At 39.7% G+C, this 22275-nt stretch overlaps 2 protein-coding genes across 6 annotated transcripts in view; one reads left to right on the top strand and one right to left on the bottom strand.

Annotated features, from left to right (window-relative positions):
• Me2 (malic enzyme 2) overlaps positions 1-6648 on the bottom strand; it is a 67151-nt gene extending 60503 nt beyond the window's left edge. Inside the window, exons 1-3 of one of the 5 annotated variants that reach the window (XM_047526353.1) lie at positions 6027-6645; positions 3046-3096; positions 2681-2899 (exon numbers count right to left, since the gene is read on the bottom strand). In XM_047526353.1, the coding sequence (XP_047382309.1) occupies positions 2681-2740 (60 nt within the window). In that variant the 5' untranslated portion in view covers positions 2741-2899; positions 3046-3096; positions 6027-6645. Of the gene's footprint in view, positions 1-2680; positions 2900-3045; positions 3097-6026 lie in introns of all 5 variants that reach the window. The other 4 variants (XM_047526356.1, XM_047526352.1, XM_047526355.1 and 1 more) reach the window with 4 other exon arrangements.
• On the top strand, positions 5347-21848 carry LOC124965389 (uncharacterized). The gene is made up of 3 exons (XM_047526232.1): positions 5347-5361; positions 5623-6195; positions 20244-21848. Exons 1-3 carry the CDS (start codon positions 5347-5349, stop codon positions 20280-20282), a joined length of 627 nt encoding a protein of 208 aa, XP_047382188.1. The 3' UTR covers positions 20283-21848.
• Positions 21849-22275: the final 427 nt, after the last annotated feature.

Below are 22275 nucleotides of genomic sequence, written 5' to 3'. Positions count from 1 at the left end.
ACCACCTTAAAGTAGAAGTTGATACAGTTATCATTTTGAACCTATAATTACTAAGTCATCTATTGTGCCCCTACCTCAAAACAGGGCCAGAATGAGACCAAAAATTAGTGCTGCTCACATATTCCTCACTTATTCCTACAGCAATCCATGTCTTTTTACCTCTTATGAAACTTAAATTAAATACAAATGTATTTAATCACCACCATGTACTACTCTCTTAATGTTCTATCAGTATCTATAGCTCTCCTTTGTAAATTAAAAAAAAAGCCAGGAGCAGAGGCACATGCCTATAATCCTAGGGACTCAGGAGGACAGCAAGCTCAAAGTCAGCCTCAGCAACTAAGCAAGGCATTAAGCAATTTAGCAAAACCCTGTCTCAAAATAAAAAATAAAAAGGGCTGGGGATGTGGCTCAGTGGTTGAGTGCCCCTGAGTTCAATTCTCAGTACCAAAAAACAAAAACAGAATTATGAACAGTGGCAAAAAACAAGGAAAATACCTCATTTTATCCTTTTCTTGCTGGTTTTTAAATCCAAAACTATAGGCTTTCCCCAATAATTAGGTATCTACTGAAAATGTACATTGCAGAAGAGTAAACAGGAGCCAGATGGGGTGGCATACACCTGTAATCCCAGTGGCTTGGGAGCCTGAGGCAGGAGGATCAAGTTTAAAGTTCAAAGCCAGCCTCAGCAAAAGTGAGGTGCTAAGCAACTCAGTGAGACCCTGTGTCTAAATAAAATGCAACATAGAGCTAAGGATGTGGCTCAGTGATTAAGTACCCCTGAGTTCAATCCCTGGTACAAAAAAAAAAACAAAAACAAAAACAAAAAACTGGTTTGAGAAAACTTCATTGATTTTATTTTATTTTTTTATTTTTTATTTTTTGTTTTGGTGCTGGGGATTGAACCCAGGGCCCTGTGCTTATAAGGCAAGCACTTTACCAACTGAGCTATCTCCCCAGCCCTTCATTGATTTTATATTTAAGAAAAATAATCTGCTTTATAAGAGATTCTTTACTCAATTTTTTAATTTTTTATTTTTTTTGCAGTGCTGGGGATCAAACCCAGGGCCTTGTGCTTGCAAGGCAAGCACTCTACCAACTGAGCTATCTCCCCAGCCCCTCAATTTTTTTAATTAGCAAGTTCTTTTTTTTTTTTTTTTTTTGGTTTTGTTTTTTTGGTGCCAGGGTTTTGAACTCAGGGCCTTGTGCATGCAAGGCAAACACTCTACCAACTGAGCTATACCCCCAGCCCCAATTAGCAAGTTCTTAAAGTCTACTTTTAAATATCAAATGATTCAAATCTGACTTCAAGTCGTTCAGGGTTATGTTGCATATAAGGTCCATGCCACTTTACATCCATTAATATACTGTAGAAAGCACTAGCAGCTGACTCTAAAAGCAGGGATTCTGTACACACCAAGTTTCTATGATCCTTTACATAATCAGCCAAACAATATCACATTGTTAGTAATATTACTTATAGCAACAGTGGCAGGCAAACACATACCCAGTAGTTTCCCTCCACCACATTAGTATTAACAAAAGAGGACACCCATGCAAGAGGAGGAGAAAACCTAAATTTTGGCTCTGTTATTTAAAAAAAAAAAGTCTTGAAAGAAGAACATCATCACATGTTCATGTGGTTCTCTCAGGGGAAACATCATTATTTACCACAATGAAAACTTTGGTACCAAAAGACTACAATATACTGGGGCAAGGTAAGCAAATTTAAAAGTAGTATGGAATATTTTATTATTATTTTTTTATTGTAAACAAATGGGATACATGTTGTTTCTCTGTACACGGCGTAAAGGCATACCATTTGTGTAATCATAAATTTACATAGGGTAATGTTGTTTGATTCATTCTGTTATTTTTTGGAATATTTTATTTTAAATTAAAGGCAATCTCAAAAAAATACATTTTGCAATCAGAAGTTAACCTAAGACCAACATTCTGATATATGAAATCTATTTTCAGCTCTCATTTTTTGTTCCTATCAAATACTGAATTTAGCCTGTATAATAAAGGTAACACCACCTGTCAAATCCATCTTCTAGATAATTAAAATTATCAAATGATAGAATATATGTAAGAGTATTATAGTTTGTTAGTGTTATGTCATTAAATTATTCAAATTATTAAAAACAATTTTACTAAGTGACAGTAAAATAAACTATAAAAGTAATTTTAATAGTGTTTTTAAAACAAGTAAGTATGAATTAAAAAATAGATAAACAAGGAAAAAACTCAATCTTTACCAAAATTAGTTACAAAGAGAAACTGAAAGGCAGTTATTACCAGCTAGAAACACAATAAAGTGAAGAAAACCACACCTAACTCCTTATGTTTTATAGATAGGACAGAAGAATAAAAGAAGTAAAAACAGGAAACAAGCTTGGGTGTGGTGACACACACTAGTAATTCCTGTAATCCCAGTGAGAGGCTGAGGCAGGAGGATACAAACTGAAGGCTACCCAGCAATTTAGCAAGAATCTGTTTCAAAATAAAGATGGGGGTAGGCAGAAGGTTGAGTATGTAGCTTAGTGGTAAGGTGCCCTGGGTTCAATCTCCAGTAGCGGGTGGGGGGAAGGAAAGAAAGAAAAGAAAAGAAATCCAGGAAAATAAAAGAAGGCAGAGATTCCAATTTTAAATAAATACATTAAATCAAGCTGCTTACTCCAGTTTCTTGGATACTACTAAGACATGCCTCATTTTTTCCCTGGTGTGTCCCTGTCATTCAACCCTGCCTGGTCCTTTCCAGAAGTAAGTTTGTTAAAGGAGGGGTTCTTGAACTGGCAGGCCGTGGAACTCCCTCTCCACAGTGTTTATAAACTGGCCTGGGACTGAAACTGTTAGGCCATTGGCTGCTGGAGGTCACCCTCCCTGAGTCTTCACCCTGGAGGCAGAGAAGAGATGGTTAACACCTGGGAAGACTGTTCATGAGAGACACTAGACACTGTTCACTAGAGAGAGGCCATGACTTGATGTAAGGAGCACAAGCTTTGTAGACAGACACATTTGAATTTGGACTTGGATAATTACCAATTTAGAATCTGTTGTCACCCAGTGTTCCCAAATGATCTCCAAATTGGTCTGTGATGAAATAAGAATTTAAGACAATGTAATATATTCATATTACTAAACTTATTTTTTGTTTTTATGTTATAATTAAGAGCTTTCTACCTTTTGGGTGGTAAAAATATTCTTTCTTTTAGGAAAGGATAGGTATAGCAGATTGTAGTTTTTAAGAAGTTCCTTAATCCTGACAGAATTAAAAGTTGGCAGTCTTACATCTGGTCAGAAATGCTCCACCCTTAGAAATATATTTTTAAAAAACTTGTCCATAAAGTCCAATTTGGGAACCACTCAATCAGAAGTATCATTTTTTTCATCAATAAGATGGGAAAAGGGAAACCTCTTCTGCAGAACTGTGTATAGCAATGATGATATATGTAAAGTACTAAAACCTCAAAGTTTTATAATCATAATTGTCATAATCTTGAGTTTGACTGACTTGAAGGTTTATCCAGTAACACCTATACCTAGGCAGTCTGGCCAAGAGGTCAAAGAGCAATCTCCAGAGTCAAACTGCCTGCATTTTAAATCCTGGCTTTGCCATTTGCTACACTGGTGATTCTGAGTTAAGTCACAACCTCCCTGAATTGCAATTCTTTCATCACTCAAATGGGGATAAGCAAGAAGAGCTATTAAATAAGGCTGTTTTAAGATTTCAATTAGATAATCCATTTAAGATGCTTATCACAGTGCTCTGAGTGCTTTGATTATCTGAGTGCATTGATTATCAAAGTCATTCTTGCTATAGACCAAGGTGGTCAGAAGTTGCCTGCTAATGTCACCATCAACATCTTCTAAAGATGAAATCCACATTAAGAGGCTATGAAGAGAATCACGATTAACATTCATTTTAAAAATTTCAATTTAAAACTCTCAATCAAGAATGAGAATTTGGCACAGATCCAGAAAACATCAAACATCCCTAGGGAGTTGCTTCATTACTTTTGAAATCTGTGTACGTTCATCAAAATAAGTATAACATGCAGCCATATAAGCAAAATGACTTTCAAATAAACCTTTAATAAAATAGTTCAATTTTTATAAAATCAAATGTAATTTTTATTTAGTGTGAATTTTGTCCTCTAAGATCAATACTCAGTAAACAAATATAGATTTCAGCATTGTGTCTTAAAATATGGCTAGTTTGTCTGAAATTCACCAACACACATTAAAAATTTAGTTTAATTATGTAAAAATTAATATGAATTAGAATAGCTACTTATGTAAAATTAAGTGCAAATTAGACATGAATAACATTATAAGAGTTTTACTAAAAAAAAAAAAAAAAAAAGAAAGAAAAGAAAAAAAACCCAAACCCTAAAATGGTAAATAAGCTTTTCCTTTATAATTCTTAAATGTGCTTTCATAGGCACATTAAAAAACAAAAACATGGGCTGAGTGCTTGTCTAGCATGTGTGAGGCACTGAGTTCCATCCTTAGCAACACACAGAAATAAAAAGGCATGCTGTTCATCTACAACTTAAAAACAAATTAAAAAACAAAAAACAAAAACATATACATACACATACACAAACACCTTAGAAGGGTGAAACACATAAGTACTCTTTTTCAGTAACAACTATTAAGCATGAGTCTGTTATTCTCAAGAGAATGAAGAACTTCATCAAAAGCATTACCCAATATTTTCTATTAATGCCAGATAAAGGTTATGTTTTATCATATTACCTCTATGGCCTCTATATCAAACTTTCAAGGCTTTCTAACTATCATAAAAGAGTCAGGTACAAGTTACAAATCTGTGCCAAAAGTTGATTAAAAGCCCAATTTAATTAAATCTTTTTTCTGTCTTTCTGCAAACTGTGTAACACAATAATATATAATCAACTAATTATAATACTTACAAAAAGATACATTTATTTGGTTTTGGAAAACGACCTAACTTACAGAATATTTCGAAACTAAAGATGAACATTTATGATATTACTTTGCAATTAGTTTAACAACAGGAGCAATGCTTTAAGGAACACACACGTTAAGAGCAGGGAGTGGAGCTATGAAGTTAGACTGCTGGAGTTTGAATCCAGGTTCTCAAAAACTGTGGTCTTGGGCAAGTTCCTTAACATTCCTAAGCCTCAGCTTCTTCGCTGGTATACTGGGAGATAATAACAGTCTGAGATAATGCATTGAGAGAAGCGCCCAGCCCATCACGATCAACAGAGCTTCTAGTGTTATCACAATTACAACACTAAAAAGAAACAATAATGCCATTAACTGCTTTGCTTAGAAGCGATTGTCACAAGCCTCAGGATGGCAAATCCACAGGTATGAGATGACACAACGTTTTGTAAAGAAGCACCTCTGCTGAGGTTATTTTTTTCTCGCTTCTCACAAGTAATATTGATTTTCTAGAATAATCTTCAGAACCAAAAAAAGAAAGTCAAATCTAAGGTCACAACGCAACACCACAGGCGAGCGTCAAAGAAACACCTGCCAATCCTGGTGGACAGATGCTATTTCAAATGAATGGACTGAACCACTCCGATCTTGGAACTTTCTAGCCTGCAGCAACTCTTTTAAAACCAGGAACACAAACACTGCCACTTCCTCATCCCGGCAGAGAAAAAGATCCTGTCTAAAGGGTTTCCAGCCACAAAAATCAGTCTTGACCGGAGCGGGAGGAAGAAAAACAGAGATGCCGGGCCCCCGGGGTTGGGGTGGAAGCCCCCGCACCAGCGAGCGTGGAAAACGGGAAAACACGCCCCAAAAGCGTGCGCCGGAGGTCGCGCCGGACCCGACCGGCCCCATACCCTCAGCGCGGGCTGCGCGGGCCGCTTCCCTTCATCTCGCCGCGCAGCCGCCAGGCGCGGGCCACACGCGTGGAGGCCGCGCTCCGCTTCCCGGGCCGGTCCCGAGAAGGCCGGCGGCCGCTCCCCGCCCAGCCCCGCGGCGCCAGGCCGTCTTCAACTGCGCGCCATGCCAAGCCTCACCACACGTTTCACCCGGCGACAGGTGGTGCTTCGGGCGGAGAGGCCGCGGCCCTGCAGCCCGCTCCGCGATGCTCAGCCCCGGCGCCGCCCGGCCCTCCTCCGCTCCGACTTTCCGAAGCCTGCACCACCTCTGGCTTGCACTGGCGTGGGCGGCCCCACACGTTCCGAGGTAGCCAGGAAAGCGGCGCCGGCCCATGGGCGGACGGGCGGGCGCGCGGACCAATGGGGGGCAAGGAGCCGGCCGCGGGGCGGGGCTCCGCCTGGGGCCTCGCCGCCCGGACGCCTGGGTTCCGCGCGCAGCAGCTTCTTCAGCCTGAACCCACGAGGTTAACTGTTTTGAGGCCGCGCACGCTTGTGTGGTCACGATCCCGAGGATGGGAGAAGGACCGCACAGAGTAGGAGGGACTCGGAGGTGCGCCTCCGTGAAAGAGCCGAGGCAAGCTTACGGCGGCCCACGCCGGGGTCTGCCGGAGTGCGGGGGTCAGAGCCGAGTGTTCGCGCGAGAAGAGGCTCTGCGCAGGCGCGGGCCGGGGTATCCGCGGGTACCAGTCTCCGAGTCCTGGGAGGAGAGAGGAAGCTGTGGTCTGCGTCCCTCCGGCTTGATCCGCAGAGGACTGGGGTAGGAATAGAGGAGAGATTTAAGAACTGCATACAAGGCAGGAGATGGACAGGAGAAGTGGGAGTGTCCACGAAACACAAGGCTTCCGCACTTTAGGAACTCTTTGTGTTTCGGAGGAAGGACTGGCTCGTCCTCAAAATTCTGTGCTATTCTCCACCGCTGGTGACACGGTTATTGATCCGCAGGGAATTTACTAATCATCCCTACCGCCACATCACCATAAATAGATATTCAGTGTTCTCAGAAAAGCACTGGTGCACTAAATTTTCATGTCCTTGAAAGAGGCAGGGACCACGCCTTCCCACATCTGAACACACCCACGATTATGGCTTTGGAGGATATTTATTCACTCTTAATTCGAAAATGTTACCACCAGAAATTCCTTACAGCAATCGAATTTTTATACTCTTAAAACAAGGAATGGTAATGACAATTTAAGAAATAAGAGGCAAGGCAGATGGAATAAGAAAATTAAAAGGGATGGCAATGTAGGATAGAGAAAATTGAGGAGAACCAGAGAAAAATGAATTGTTCCCTTCCAAAGTCTGACATTATGTAAATTCTGGAGCAACCCTGCCACTCTGAACATTGACGGGTGGGGCAAGTGATGGAACACTACAGTTAGATTATAAATGATAGGTATGGCTGCTATAGTAACCACCGCAGTAAAAAGGGCTATAAATAAGCATGACCTAAAATAACCCTGCTTGACAAAAACTTTGAAGATGCAGCAGGTTGAATGAAGGAAACTTTGAAACTTCACCTGTCTTTATAGATGCTTCATCAATAGAGGTGAAATTCTTTTGTCTTTGAAGGAGTTTGTCCTATACTAGAATAATTCCAGGAGAAAGGGTTGTAGAGAGTTAACATGGATGGGACTTATTTTGGTTTAATAGAGATCAGTTCATCCTTATTAAATATCTGCTTACGTTGAGAAGGCAGACACCTGTTTGACTGGTTGACTACAATCCACAGATTTTTTTTTTTTCTCCTTAGACACTTCCAGTGAATGGTCAAAGGCTTTCTCATGCAAAAGTAGTTTATTATTAGAAAAACAGGTGTTTCTGCTACCACATGCACCCGCCTCACTGTTATAAAGGATGTTACAAAGTATATAGATGAACAACCAGGTGGAAAACATGCATGGGGCAAGGTATGTAAGGAGTGTGTGGAGACTCCATGCCCTCGCCATGCTCCAGGCAACTACACATTCAGTAATCAGGACATTCTCATACCCTGTCCTTTTTGGGGTTTATGGAGGTTACATTACATAGGCACAACTGATTATATCTTTAACCACTGATGATCAACTGAACCTTCAAGTGGAGGTGAGTGGTGGGTCTGAAAGTTCTAACTCTAATCACATGGTTGGTTCCCCTGGCAACAGCCTCCTTAGTCCTGAGGCTATCTTGTAACCTATCAAATATTCCCTCATTAGAGCAAAAGATGCTCTTATCACCCAGGAAATTCCCAGAAATTTAATAACTGTGTCAGATGTTATCACTTACAGTTAGAAAAGTCTTAACTCTGCATCATGAGGTAGAGATAGAGACCAAATATAAGTACAAAAGATACTCATAGGGCCCCATCTGCAAGGATATTAGGAGTTTTGTCTCAGGAACCAGGGCAGAGACCAAGTAGATGTTTCTTGTTATATCACCGTATCACAGCTTTTTATCCAATACGGTGATATGGCTATGGAACACTTGAAAGGTGGCTAGTTTTAAAGGGAGATGCATACTGGATTTAAAGTCATTTTAAAAGTGTAAAATATAGCAATTTAAGAATGTCAATCACATGCCAAAGCAATAATTTGGATATTTCAGGTTAAATGAAATACATTAAAATTGATTTCATCTCTTTTCACTTTTTTTAAAATACTTTTTTTTTTTTTTTAAGTATTCCTAAGTTCTAGGAATTGAACCCAGGGCCTCACACATGCTAGGCAAGTATTTCACCACTTAGCTATATCCCCTGTTCCCCATTTTTCTTTTTATGTGCTGCAGAACATGTAGTATTACATTTTGGGGTGGCTGAGGAGTGCTGCTTAGTAGTAGAGTATATGCCTAGCAGGAACAGTGCTCTGGGATTGATCCCTAGCACTAGAAAAAGAAAGCACTAGAAAAAGAAAGAGTACATATGTAGCTCTTATTTGTGGCTTATATTTTATTTCTATTGGACAGTGCTGGCCTAACAGGACCTTGTTAGACCCACAGTGGAAGCTTCTGGGTGGAGCTTCTGGGAGGGCTTAGAGAATACCATGTATCTTTGTTTTCGTTTCCTTCCTTCCTTTCTTTTCTTTTTTTTCCCTCCATCACAGTTCTTCTTGCCAGAAATGTTTGGAGGCATGGCGTCCATTGTTGGGCCATACAATGACAAGCCAGAACACGAAGGCCTGCACTCTAAGGATTTTGGAAGGATGGAAGAGCTCAAGTTTCTCTCCTCTAATGCACACACGTGTGTACTGGAAAAATTAATATTGCGACCTAATGTGTTCCTTTGTGTAACAGGTACTTGGTGACATATTACATATGTTAGGGATCTAAACAATGAAAGGTTAGAAAAAAGACATGTAACTGGAAAATATGAGTAATCTTTAATGGTAACGTGATGCCTAAAACCCTCTCTGCTAGTTACTATAGACAAGAATTACGCTAAAATTACACTCCCAGGACTTATATCCTTTCAAGGCCTTTAAAGTATATCTCCTGTATCCTTTAAGGTGTCCTTTAAAGTAAAGTGGTCTCTACAACGGATGATGCTTTTTTTCTTAATGATTGAAAACAGATGTGTGGAAAGTGAGTCACATACTTGAAACACAATAGTCATCTTAAACTTTGAGAACTCCCGTGCTTTTTTGAATTTATTATTTAGCCTTTTATCTGTTCAATATTGCTGGAACTGAGCTATTTCATCTCTCAGTGGTACTCTTTTGATCAGTAATAGTTATAGTGAGACACTAAGATGTCTCACTGGTTAATATTTTTTAAAATATTCTTTTAGTTGTCAATGGACCTTTACTTCATTTGTTTATATGTGATGCTGAGAATCGAACCCAGTGCCTCACACATGCTAGGCAAGCGCTGTGCCACTGAGCTACAACTCCAGCCCCCTCACTGGGTAATAGTTAAGAGATCAAAGGGAATCATGTACCTCTAGATCTCTAGAAATAATGCAAGTATGTAGATATTTTTTAAGTCTAGAAATTCTTAAAAATGATTTTAAAAGTCTTACATCTACTAAATTAAGTCAGGGGCACACAGAACCATAACAGTATTATTATTATTATTGCTACTACTAGATCTGACAGCCTCAGTTTAACCTAATGGGAGTTACAAGCTAAAGAAAGAAGTATATATTAAAATATTATGATAGGAACAAGACTTTTGTACATTTTAATAGTAACTGTTAGAAATGAGTTTTAGCTACAGAGAATAAAAACCCCTATTAGAATCAGTTTATCCAAATAGAGGCTTATTTTTCAGAATAAGAACTAAAGGTGTAGGGCCTGGTGCAGTGGTGCACACCTGTAATTCCAGCAACTTGGGAGGCTGAGGCAAGAGCATCACGAGTTCAAAGCCGGCCTCAGCCTTAGGCCCTAAGCAACTTGGGGAGACCCAGTCTCAAAATAAAAAATAAAAAGGGCTGGGGATATTGTCTAGTGGTTAAGCACCCCTGGGTTCAATCCCCAGTACCAAAAAAGAAAAGTAGTATAGGAGTAGGATCCAAGGCTGACCAGGCCTCAGTCACATTCTGAATGTTCCTTGAGGGAGTGAGAAAGGCAGGTCTCTCAGTGAGTGAGAGATCCTGACAGCCCTTGACTCAGCTAAAGGAGAATGCAGATGACCCATTTATGGATAATCTGGGAATGACAGAAGGAAGGTCTTTGGAGTTCCTGTGAGTATAAATGTGGGCTGTGGTTGCAAATTTTCTGAACAAATGCCTCAATTCTTAATTTTTTACTTTTTTTTTTTTTATGTTCACTTGTTTACACTGAAGGAAGGAGTACACTTTGGGCGTTTGGAATACTCGAATTCTAGAGCTCTCTCTCACACATCTTTTTCCCCCTCACATTCTTTTAGTGAGTCATTGGGCATCTTTTTCTTCTGTCAGTGAACAGGATTAAAATTTTCCTACCTGTGTCAAAAAGCATGGAAAGGAGATGAGATGAAAATATGCAAGGATTTTATAAAGTTAAAAGGATAAAATGCAAACAGTTCTCATTCAGGCTACCTGCATGGCATGTAACTGATGTAATAACCATTCATTAAGCAGTTTATATTTGCTAAGCGTTGTTCTAAGGCTCCTCCCATATATATACAAATAACTTAATTGTCTTAGCATTTTGAAGAAGTATAATTATTATCCCATTTTAAATGTGGAAAAATTGAGGACTTAGAGGTTCATTTGTAGAAGAGTGCTACCAATAAGTAAGCAGTACACAAACTATATTGTACAAACTATTTTAAATATTTTTATGCATAGTCCAATTTTTGTAAAGATTAGAAAAAAACCTGTAGAGCACTGTGTCACCCCTGCCCTCTTCCTCTTTGTCTTCTCTACCTGGGATCCCCACCATTGTAAGCTGTCAGTGAAAATCCCCTTCAAAACTCAAGGACAAATGCTAAACCTACCTCTTCAGTGGCCTCTGGTATAAAAGTATGTAAGTGCACGCTGGAATCACTGGAGAACTTTAAAAAAAATTGTTATCTAGCCTATACCAATTAAATAAGAATCTTCTTGTTTTATATATACATATTTTTTATAGTATTAGGGATTGAACCCAGGGATGCTTAACCACTGAGCCATATCTGCGTCTCTTTTTATTTTTTATTTTGAGACAGGATCTTGCTAAATTGCTTAGGAATTCGCTAATTTCCTGAGGCTGTCCTTAAACTTGGAATCCTCCAGTCTCGGCCTCCCAAGTTGCTGAGATTACAGGCATTTGCCAACTGTGTCTGGTTGAACCACCGTTCTTAAAATGGAGTACTACTCAGCCATAAAAAAGAATGAAATTATGGCGTTTGCTGGTAAATGGATGGAACTGAAGATTATCATGCTAAGTGAAATAAGCCAGACTCAGAAAGCCAGAGGTTGAATGTTTTCTCTGATATGTGGAAGCTAGTCCAAAATAATGTGGTGGTGGGGAGAGAGGAGGGGAATATCCATCAATAAAGAGGAAAGATGGGTAGACTAGATGAAGGGGCTAGGGAAGGGGGAAGGGACAGGATAAGGGAAGAACAAGGGAATGAATTTGGCCTAACTTTCCTGTGTTCATGTGTGAATATTAGTATCAGGTATCTCCACAAGACTATTAAAAAAAATAAATAGCAGAAATATCAGTAAAGAGAAAGGAACAAGAGGAGGGGAGGGAAAGGGGAAAGTATTGGGGACTGAATTTGAGCAAATTATATTTATGCCTTTAAAATTATGAATTCTAATGTTATATATAACTAAAAAGAACCAATTAAAAAAAAAAAGAACTATCCTCTGCTGCCTTGTATTGATCAAGCAATCCTCAGGGTATAATGTAAAATTTCCTGCTGAGAAGAGCTAATTGGGAAGTAGGAATGAAAAAAGATGCAGAACTTGCCCGTCAAGGAAGAGTTTTATGTCATAAAATGGAGACAAAGCATTTATTCCTGGAATAAAAAGCAATGTGTTATTAAATATTTGCAAGTGAAATGTGAGTGATGTCTTACATTCACTCTAGGGGAAAATGGGAATAGTTTCTATTTTTGTGTTTAAATAGATGTTATAAAAAGATGTTTTTAGGGCAATATATGAACAATAAGCTCAGAGTGCTGTAGTAGTTTAAATTAAGTGGTTCCTTCTTAAATTTGGTTTAATGACCCCAGAAAGCCTTGTGGAGGACATGACTTCGGGTAAGCTTTGACTTCAGTAGGAAAAGTCCTTAAATAATAGACTATCTACTACAGTTCCACAAACTATTATCTATGATTTCAAAATCCAAACTTTTTAAAAAATTTTTGTGGTGACAAAAATTTGTCACAAGGCTATGTTCATCTATTTCTCTTCAGAAGTATGAATGTTTATGAGGCATTGCCCCAGATCCCACTGTGGGTATTAATTACACCCAGTATATGCTGCTTATAATGTTTTCCTGAATCCAAAAGTATCTAAATTCTGAACTCAGCTGACTCCCAGGGCTATTTTTATGATCAAAAGTTTCAGTCTTTCTTCTGGGGCTAGAAAATGCTATGTGTAGGTCTTAATTTCAGTTTTTCTGGGAATAAGCAGATAATTTGTTATTTAAATTCTGCTTATTTCTTAAAAGGTTAAACTTCCTGTGAATGAGAAACCACCATTATGATATTTTACATGTTGCTTTGTGCCCAGGAATGACTAACTTGATGTGTTATAATAATTTAGCCTTTAAGAAAATGTTTGTGGTGACAGAAGTCAGTAAAGTGGTTACAATTAAGCTGACTGAAAAAGACAGAACTGCCGAGAGGCAAAACCTATGTCTCAGTCTGGGTCACAGCCACACAGATGTGGATCTATGCAGAGATTCATCTCCAGCTTGAAATGTACGTATTGTGCACTCTTCACTATGGAAATTTTATATCCACCCCAATAATTACATAAAATAACAACATATTCTTGTTTCTTCTTGAGTAAATGCCTCTTGAAACTCTATTGTGGATTCAGTGTCTTCCTACAGGCTCCCTTCTTTGAGTCCTTTGTTGGGTCCTGTAGGAAAAAGCAGGCAACATTCTTGACACATTCTGGGCTGTCCAGGATGTAGCTCATCTGGCCTTGACAGAGTTCTCCAAATGGCCTTGTAGACAATGCACACAACGCTGAGTCCAGAAAGAAGATACAAGCTCTTCCTGTAAAAGGATGGATTACAAAACAGCAGATTAGTTAAAAAACAAGATACAAGGCCCAGATCCAGGGGAAACCGGAAGGAGGAAATAGATGTCAGTCTTGGTCTCTGAACAAAGAAAGTTTTTGGTGTGTATTGGTTCATATGAGTTCCATGCAGTAGGAAGTTGAGGCTGCTGTGTCTTAAGCCTGTTCACCTGTAAAGTGGGAGGAACCTTAAAGGAACAGGCTGCAGATACATACCTGGTCATGTGGCTTCCCTGTAAAACTCTTCAGTTGGCAGAGTTTAAACTGGTGTGTGGCATTTTTCTCAAGATGGGTACATCTTTATCAACCTTTCTCAAAATTAGAGGAAAACCTTTTTATTTGATCACCATGAAAACTGAGCAGCTTTATTTCATCCATCCAAATACCACAAATGTTCCTTAAGGAAAATTCACATCCTTGAGGTTTCAGAGGATTATGGAAGATCATTCTCTTTGTAAGGAGAGTGTACATGAGTTAGATCATTGGTTTTAGTTTCATGTATTATCTACCTGCAGCAAAAGCAGATAGATTGTGCTACCACATCTTTAGATTTACACAACTCTATTTGCCTTAGAATAGAAAACATTAATAATGAATGCTGCCCGTACCACTGAGAATTATCTTCTAATAAATCAGGATCATTAAAAATGCAAACTCTTTAAAAATAGAAGAGAAAGTAAACAGTTTATCTAAGGCATTTGTGCTAGACACTCTGCAAAACAACCTCTGTCAACCTAGTCTAGAAGTGAGACAAAAACATTCCATGTAGGTAGGTGCTATCATTAAGAAACAAAGTGTTTTTCCAAAATACAATGAAGTGCTAATGGTGGTAATTACCTCCAAAAAAGTGGTAACAATTCTCTATATAATTAAAATAAATATAACTTTTCAGACTGCCTAAAGAGTAAACTAATGCAATAATAAGCAGTGTCTTTATTACTAAAATACTTTAAGGAAAGTTCTAGAAATTTCTTTGAAGAACAAAAGAGTTAACATCATAGACTTCTTTTTCTTTTCTTTCTTGCTTTTGCTTTTGCTTTTACTTTGGTGCTGGAAATTGACCCTGGGGCCTTGCTGATGCTAAACACACACTGTACCACAGAGCTATACCCCTAACCCCTATAGTTTTATTAGCATTAGAAGAACCTGTCTTCCTTAAGGAAAAATAGCACTTCGATGTTAATGGATAATATCATACTGCACTTGGTTTTTATCTAGGACTTAGGTAAACTGGAGGGAGAAAAGCAGAAATTGACTATCATCATGGCATCATAGAAATAATCTCTTTCTTTTATGAAAGTGATTCGATCTTGCTGAGATTGCACCTAAAATCTGCCTGAGCTGTAGGCTATTTGGTGTTACTTGCTCTAAACCCCAGTTCTGTCTCTATCATTATCTATACATCCTTTATAGAAAATTCTGGAAGCAGCAACCCAGACATCACCAGGGAGCTTGTCAGAAAAACCCACCCCAGCTCACCACATCAGTACTGTAACATCAAGCCCAGGGGTTCTATGCACATTGAAAGGTATGAAGGACTTCTGATATTCTAGACTCTGGGAGCTCACGCAGCTGTGATTAGATTTTTGTTTGTTTGTTTTTGTTTTATTTATTCTTATTAATTTTTAAACTTTGTTCTTATTAGTTTTACATAACAATGCATTTATGCATTTTGATAAATCATACAAAAATGGAGTATAATTTCTCATTTTTCTTATTTCTACATATAGGATGATAAGAAGCCCATGATACTTTCTTCACCTTCAAAAAGTTCCTGTGTGCAAAAGCAAACACAGTTGTTCTTTTTCCTTCCATCACTGAGAATGTTAATGATTAAACCATTAGCAATTCAGTCTTACTGTTTATTCACTAGATGAGTAGTAATGAATGAGGCACCTGGGAGAAAATTTGCACCAAAATGGATGTAAAATCTCTGGTTGATGTCTGGGGAAAAAATTCAGGATATCAAATAGTGTTCTGGTGTCCTGAATAGAACTCTGTGTAAGTGTCTTCAACAAACCCTATGTATGTCAGCGTTCTCGGAGGACACTGAGTGTGAAATTTTACCTCTGAGATCCTATCTCTTGGGGGCAGTACAGGGACATTTTTCTATAAAGTGGTCAAGATTCCACTAGCCAAGAAACTTACTATAACGGATGTAGTTTTTTTGTTTTATTCTTTTTGTGGTGCTAGGGATTGAACAGGGCTAGTTAAGTGCTCAAATACTGAGTTACATCCCTAGCCCAGATGTAGTAATTGAAAGTCACCATAAAGGGTAAATTGGGTTTGACTGACCAATATATTTTCCTGCTAGGCAACAAAGGGCAGATCCTTTGGGCAGAACCCTAAGACAGCTTTGACATTGTTATGTTAAATACTTCATATATTAACAAGACATTTTATCACAAAAGAAACCTCCTAGGTGTGACTTCTTTCCCAGTGTTTTTGATTTTAGACTTGCCAGCATTCTGAAGTATTTTCCAAAACAAATTGCCTTCCATTCCAAGCTACAGTCCTGGGCTAGGAATTCTTTCAGATGTTCTTCCTATACGTGGTTTTCTCGGGAATGTCTGGAAAGCCCTAGAATCTCCTTAGCACTTTGGCATCATTATAGGGGTTCACATCAGGACTTAATCATTGTGGGGTCTTTATTATCAGGGAACATTCTGGATTAACAGGCCTTCAAAGGGAAGTGGAATATCCTTCCTTTTTTGCACTTGAGCCAAAATTGTACTTATATTGCGCAGAAGATAAACAAAATGATTATTTCTAAATAATATTACTTTGCAAAAAGGGTAATTAGATTCCAAAATATTAAGGTCCCAAAATGGTTCAAATAGAATCTGTTGTTCTTATCTTTGAGCCAGAATCTAAAAGTGAGGGACCATAAGCTTTATTCAAAAAGTACACATCAAGTATTCTTAACTTTTTTTTTTTCTTTTGAGTTAGGGTCTCGCTACATTCCTGAGGCTGGCCTCCAACTTGTGATCCTCCTGACTCAGACTCCCCAATCATGAGGATTACAGGCATACTCCAAGATGCTCAACCTCAGAATGTTTTTTTAAATACACAAAGCAAAATGCATGGAATAACTACAGAATCCAATTACAATGAAATAAAACTACCAAATTTTTTTTTTTTTTTTTTTTTTTGGTGGTGCTGGGAATTGAACCTAGGGCCTTGGGCTTGCAAGGCAAGCACTCTACCAACTGAGCTATATCCCCAGCCCCTATAAAATTACCAAATTTTTAAATCCCAAATTTACAGTATAATATATATGCTATCTTATAATACGTTAAATAAAAATCTAATAGAAATAATAACTGGTGATAAAGATATTTCACAGTGTTTGCAACTGTAAAGTTATTGAAAAGCCTGTAATTTCTGTTCATTCTAGTAGTTTGCTGCCTACATTCATAATAGAAAAAAATGTTAAATTCCAGTTAGAAATTAGTGAAAACAAATATATTTTTCTAAGTCTAAATTCACACACACTTGTGATTGAGGATCCTGTGCTAGGTTCAGTTTTTATCTAAGTTCAGCTGTTTTGCCTGTCAGCAGTTTCTGAATTCAATTGTGATACGAGAAAAGTTTCTGGTAGCATTTTCTTAGTCAGATCCCCAATGTCAAGGTTATGTGGAGACTTTCCTCAAAAGGTCTTTTGTGACTTTCAGGAAACCATTTCAATTTGTTGAGCTTTGTTTGGGGCATTGTTACCTGGACTTTCCAGTTACCAGGACCAACATTATGGCACAGATGGTTTAACTGATTAACTTTTCAGAGGTTGCTTTCAAGTTGAAAACTGGCCAACTCCCCAGCCTCCAAGGTTAAGAAACCTGTCTTGCTTATCTTACTTTCCTTGTTAAGAGGAGTTTGTTCACATCTCTTCTATGCCAGAGGCACATATTGTTAGGCATGTCAAGAAAGTAATTTATGACTGGTAATTGCTGTAGAACATGTTTTTGAAAACCTACCACAGAGGATCTTTATATAAACACTTTAAAATTTTTTCTTGGTAGAAAAAATATAGTTTACCTTCTTTTGTGAAGAAAAAATGACTTGTCTGAACTTTGACAATTTTATTATTCCATTTACATTCTTTGAAGAGACCTGAGTAACAACAGGAATATTTGTGTAAGGTTGGGGAAGGAAGAAAATTTTATTTCATGCCAGCTATGAAAACAATATTTTAAGAGCATTATGCCAAATAATGAGGGAGAAAAGTGAAACTGGACTATTCTCTGATCACAGAACTTATGACTCTTGGCCCATTCTGTACTTAATAGGGCAGAAAGGGGAAGCGAAAAGAAGAACATTCTAGAACTTATTCTACTCCATACAAATGGGGGAGCTTGGCTCACCTCCATATTGCCATATTTCCACAAACAGCCTGTGTGCCCTTCTGTGAAATCAGAACCTCCTGCATCTTACACAATCTGGCTACTGCCTCCACAACTTCATTAAAGCTGTGCAAAGTTTCCTTCTTGGGTGGAATTCAAACCCTTTCCCTATTCCTTCTTCAAAAATTGACCCAATGAAACAATCACTTTGACTTCTGTGGCCCAGTACTCTGCTGAACTGCCTGCCTTACCTTTGCTAACAACAAACCTACACTTACCCCTTCCTTGGAGGGGCTCTCAGATGGTGGAGGGGGAGAAGAGAAGAAAAGCAGACACATCTACAGAACCAGTGCACTAATAGCCTTATTGAAAGCAAAAACAACCGAAACAGAAACAGACCTCAATGGATCAACAATGCCTTTTAGTATCAAGCAGCAGAGGAAAGGAGCAGAGGGGCACATTTTCAGGAAAGAAAATGGCAACTGGTTTCAAGATTTTTATAGGGTTCAAGTGAGACATAGCCATCATAGCTGATTGTGTAGAGAGACTTAATCATATACTCTTAATCACAGCAGAATGTGTGGTTGGGCAGTCAGGGAAATAGTTACAGAATGGGAAATTGTCAAAGTCCAGAGCCCATTGTTTTACCTCTCTCCCTGGGACCCATTGTTCTCCTTTCTCCCTGGGGGTTGTTGTTCCCCTTTTACCCTGGGGGTGGTCGTTTTCCACATCCTTCAATTATCATTGTTTTAATGAGACCACAGAGAAAAGATACCTGGGATGGGGCAACTCATTAATTTTAATTCAACAAGCATTAATTAATATTAATTCCACATCAATTCGATAAACAGTAGTGAGGACCTACTGTGGGCCAGTCATCAAATCAGGTACTCACACCCCAAGAGTGAACAAGATAGACCTGGTCCTGGTCCTGCCTCCATGGAGCTTGCTGTGTGCAAAGCAAAGAAACAGTCTACCTAGTGATGGTCCATGCCAGTTTATAATCCTAGTAAGTGCTTCAAAGAGATGAGCACAAGGTGCCCGAGAGTGTTTAACAGGGAGACCTAATCTGGCCTAGAAATAAAGGAAATGACATTTAAACTGAGGCCTGAAGAAATTAGGCAGAGAGAGGAAAGGCTGGTCAGGGTGTACAATGACTAAGCATGTTGAATTAACAAAGAACTCTTTGATTGGTACTAAGATAATGAAGTGGGAGGACAGGCAGAGGGTGACTTGCAGGACTTTGTAGTTAAGTAATTTATTCTTTATCTTAAAAAAAAAAAAAAAAAAAAAAAAAAAAAAAAAAAGTCAAGCATCCCAGTTTTTAAACCTGGCCTATATCCATCCCTCACTGCTTCTCAGTGACTTGAGTATCCTTTATCTGAGTGTTGAGGGAGACTTTCTAGGGGCGCCTGACTTGAACTTTAAAGAATGATTAAAGGTAGCACAAAGCAAGTTTAGAGGAGGAAACCCTTTCTAGTCAGAGGGAACAGATGTGAGAAACAGTTTAGCCCAAGCAATTCAAAATTGCTGGAGTAGGGGACAGGGTAGGGAGGTGAGAGAGTGGGAAGGACAGGAGGATAGGGAGCTATTGAAGGGTCTTTTTTTTTTTTTTTTTAACTTTTATTTGCATTTATTGTAAGCTGGGGCACAAAATCAGACAGAAAGCAGTCGAAGCAAGCTTTATTGGAATTTGGCTCTTGGGCAAAATTCCCCCCCTCCCACCCCCCATACAGGTCAGGGTAGGGAGCCAGAGAAAATCGCACATGGCCTGGCTGCCCAGGGTCTTTATAGGCTGGAATGGGCGAGGGTCCTGCTGAGTGATAGATGGAGGTAAGGTGAAGTTTTCCTGCCCGTTTGATTGGTCACTGTTTGGCACACTGTCCTCTGCCTCAGTTGTTCCGCTCTCCCTCATATAGTTGCTCAAATTCTGACCTAACATTTATTTTATGCTAAATTATTCCCATGCCATGAGGGATTTTTTTCCCCCCTCAAGGATATCTGTTTTTTCTGTGCAACCTCCTCTCTGGTTGAAGAGCAATTGATTCCTTTCAGTGAGGATCATCCTAACCTAGTGGTGGTGGGGGTTGGGGGCTGGGAGTGTGTGGTTCATGCATGAGCCAAATTCAGAAGTATATTGTGGGTGCTTTTTCCACCTGGATATGCTCAGTGGCAAGAGAATCTACATCCGAACACTTAAGTTCGGCATTTTTCTCTGCATTTTTAGGGAGCAAAAATTCAGCACCCCTCCTAACTCCACCATTGTAGCACCAGAATGGCATGCATTGTTTCCTCTCTTTTTGGCAGGGGGTGGGGGGAGGTATACCAGGAATTGAACCCAGGGGAGTCACATTCCCAACCCTTTTTTATTTTTTGAGACAGGGTCTCACTAAGTTGCTTAAGGCTTCACTAAGTTGCTGAGGCTGACTTTGAACCTGCGATCCACACATTGCTTCTTCAAAGTGACATTTTCAGATACTTCGTGACTTTTGGAAATGCACACCCTTGATGGCCTGGGAAGTTTCACCGGAGTTCTTACAGTGAATATGAAGATATGAAACTTTTGATTTGCATGACTTTGTGGAGTTTTCTAGGTCAAGAGAGTAGCAAACCATTTTCACTGATCATCTCAGACTGCTTACAGTAAGAGCTGGAAAGATCTTAAGCAAGGGAGCAATATGGTCATTTTGGATTTTGAAGCAATCACTTGGGCAACTGTGGGAGTTTAAGAGGAGCAAGAAGAGTTCAGCAGAACTTTGGGAGGTGTGGGAACCCCTAGCCCACAGGAAACCAAAGGAGCTGAACTGAGACAGTGGTGCCCTGGTGGAGTGGGGGCGATCACTGGGGAGGAACTTGGGAGGTAAAGGAGCCAGGCAAGTTGAAGAAGATTCCCAGGCTATGGATAGCTAAGTGGCATCGATGGTGCCACCAGCTGACACAGAGAACAGAGAAGTGGAAACAGGTTGAGGAAAGAAGATGACAGATTCTGTTTGTAGCCTATTTCATTGGAGTAAGATTGGGATGGAGATTCCAAGCATGCAACCGGGGGAGGGGGGATGCATCTGAGTTTCAGAAATGTGTCTGAAGTTCAGTGGAGGGGTTTGTATCGGACAAGTGGATTTGGATATCATTGGCACATGGACAGTGGCTATGTTTACTCCTAGAAAACAGAGACCATGCTTAGAAAGTGTGTTTAGTGAGAAGAGAAGTGGACCCAAGGTCGCCCCAGCTGATGCATTGTCTCTGGGCTCCATTTCCATCCCTTTGGGCTTGGCTCCCTGAGGCTCCAGATGAGATTTACAAACTGTTCTTCCCAGTGTCTCTTGCCAGCTTGATTTCTGCTGGGATCTGCCATTGAGAACAACTAACGGGATATGATAAGGCACAGAAAGCATAGAATGGACTTTCTTCCTGCTTCTAACTGCAGGCATTATCGCTCCATAGCAGTCAGCCACAGCTCCCGTGTGAAACTTATATGACAGGACAGCCAAGGTACTTCCCCCAGAATTACCAGCATCAGCCAGCTGAACCCACGGTTGAAGGTGATGGTTAACTTTAGGTGTCAACTTGACTGGGCTATGATTCCTGGATAGTTGTTAAGACATCATTTCTGAGTGTGTCTGTGAAGTTGTTTCAAAAGAGATTGGAATTTGAATCAACAAACTGACCAAAGAAGACTTGCTCTCACCAATGTGGGTGGACATGGTTCAATCCTTAAGCACCGCTCCCGTGGAACAAAAAGGTGGAAGAAGGGCGGTTCTGCTCTTTCTCCTTGAGTTGGGGCATCCATCTTCTCCTGCCCTTGGAGATCCCTCTTCTGCCCTCCGACATCAGAACTCTTGGTTTTGGGCCTTTAGACTCTGGAACTCAGACTAGCACTCACTAGTTCCCTTCTCAGTCTTTTATTTTGGAACAGATTACACAACTGTTTTCCAGCTTGTGGACTACACATTTGTGGCTTCTTGACCTCCATAAATCTCAGCCAATAAATACTCTCTTATCTCTCTCGCTCTCTGTCTTTATTGATTCTATTTCCCTGACACAGGGATCTAAGCACCCACTGAGCCATGAGGGGGAGGGGCCCTCTGAGAACTTCTCCTCACCTCTTGGAAGGTGGGGCAGGGTGAGTCTCACTTCTTTGTTCCCCAGCCCTGTGGGTGGAGGTGCAGCTATTGATCTGGGCTACTTCAACACTGCCCTGCATATTCTTTCAACTTTTTAATGTCTCTAGAATCGTTTCCCTATATTGAACACCTTCTCTCTTTAAGGAAGCTTCTGTTTTTCTGATTGAACCCTGGCTGGCATAGACCCCTAGGGCAGGTAGAGGGAAAGCCTGTGGAGAGGCTGGAGAAGGAAGGATTAGAAGGGTACTTAGGGGACCAGGAGTGAGAATGGGGACCCAGTGGAGACTGAG

The sequence above is a fragment of the Sciurus carolinensis genome, chromosome 15, assembly GCF_902686445.1.
Source record: "Sciurus carolinensis chromosome 15, mSciCar1.2, whole genome shotgun sequence".
Classification (NCBI taxonomy): domain Eukaryota; kingdom Metazoa; phylum Chordata; class Mammalia; order Rodentia; family Sciuridae; genus Sciurus; species Sciurus carolinensis.
Note: the sequence above shows the minus strand (reverse complement) of the source record. Positions and strands in the feature narration are given on the sequence as shown.

Coding starts and splice junctions, on each gene's coding strand:
- LOC124965389 (XM_047526232.1), top strand. Junction 6,196..20,243: donor GCGGCCCCACACGTTCCGAG/GTAGCCAGGAAA, acceptor TTTTTGAGACAG/GGTCTCACTAAGTTGCTTAA.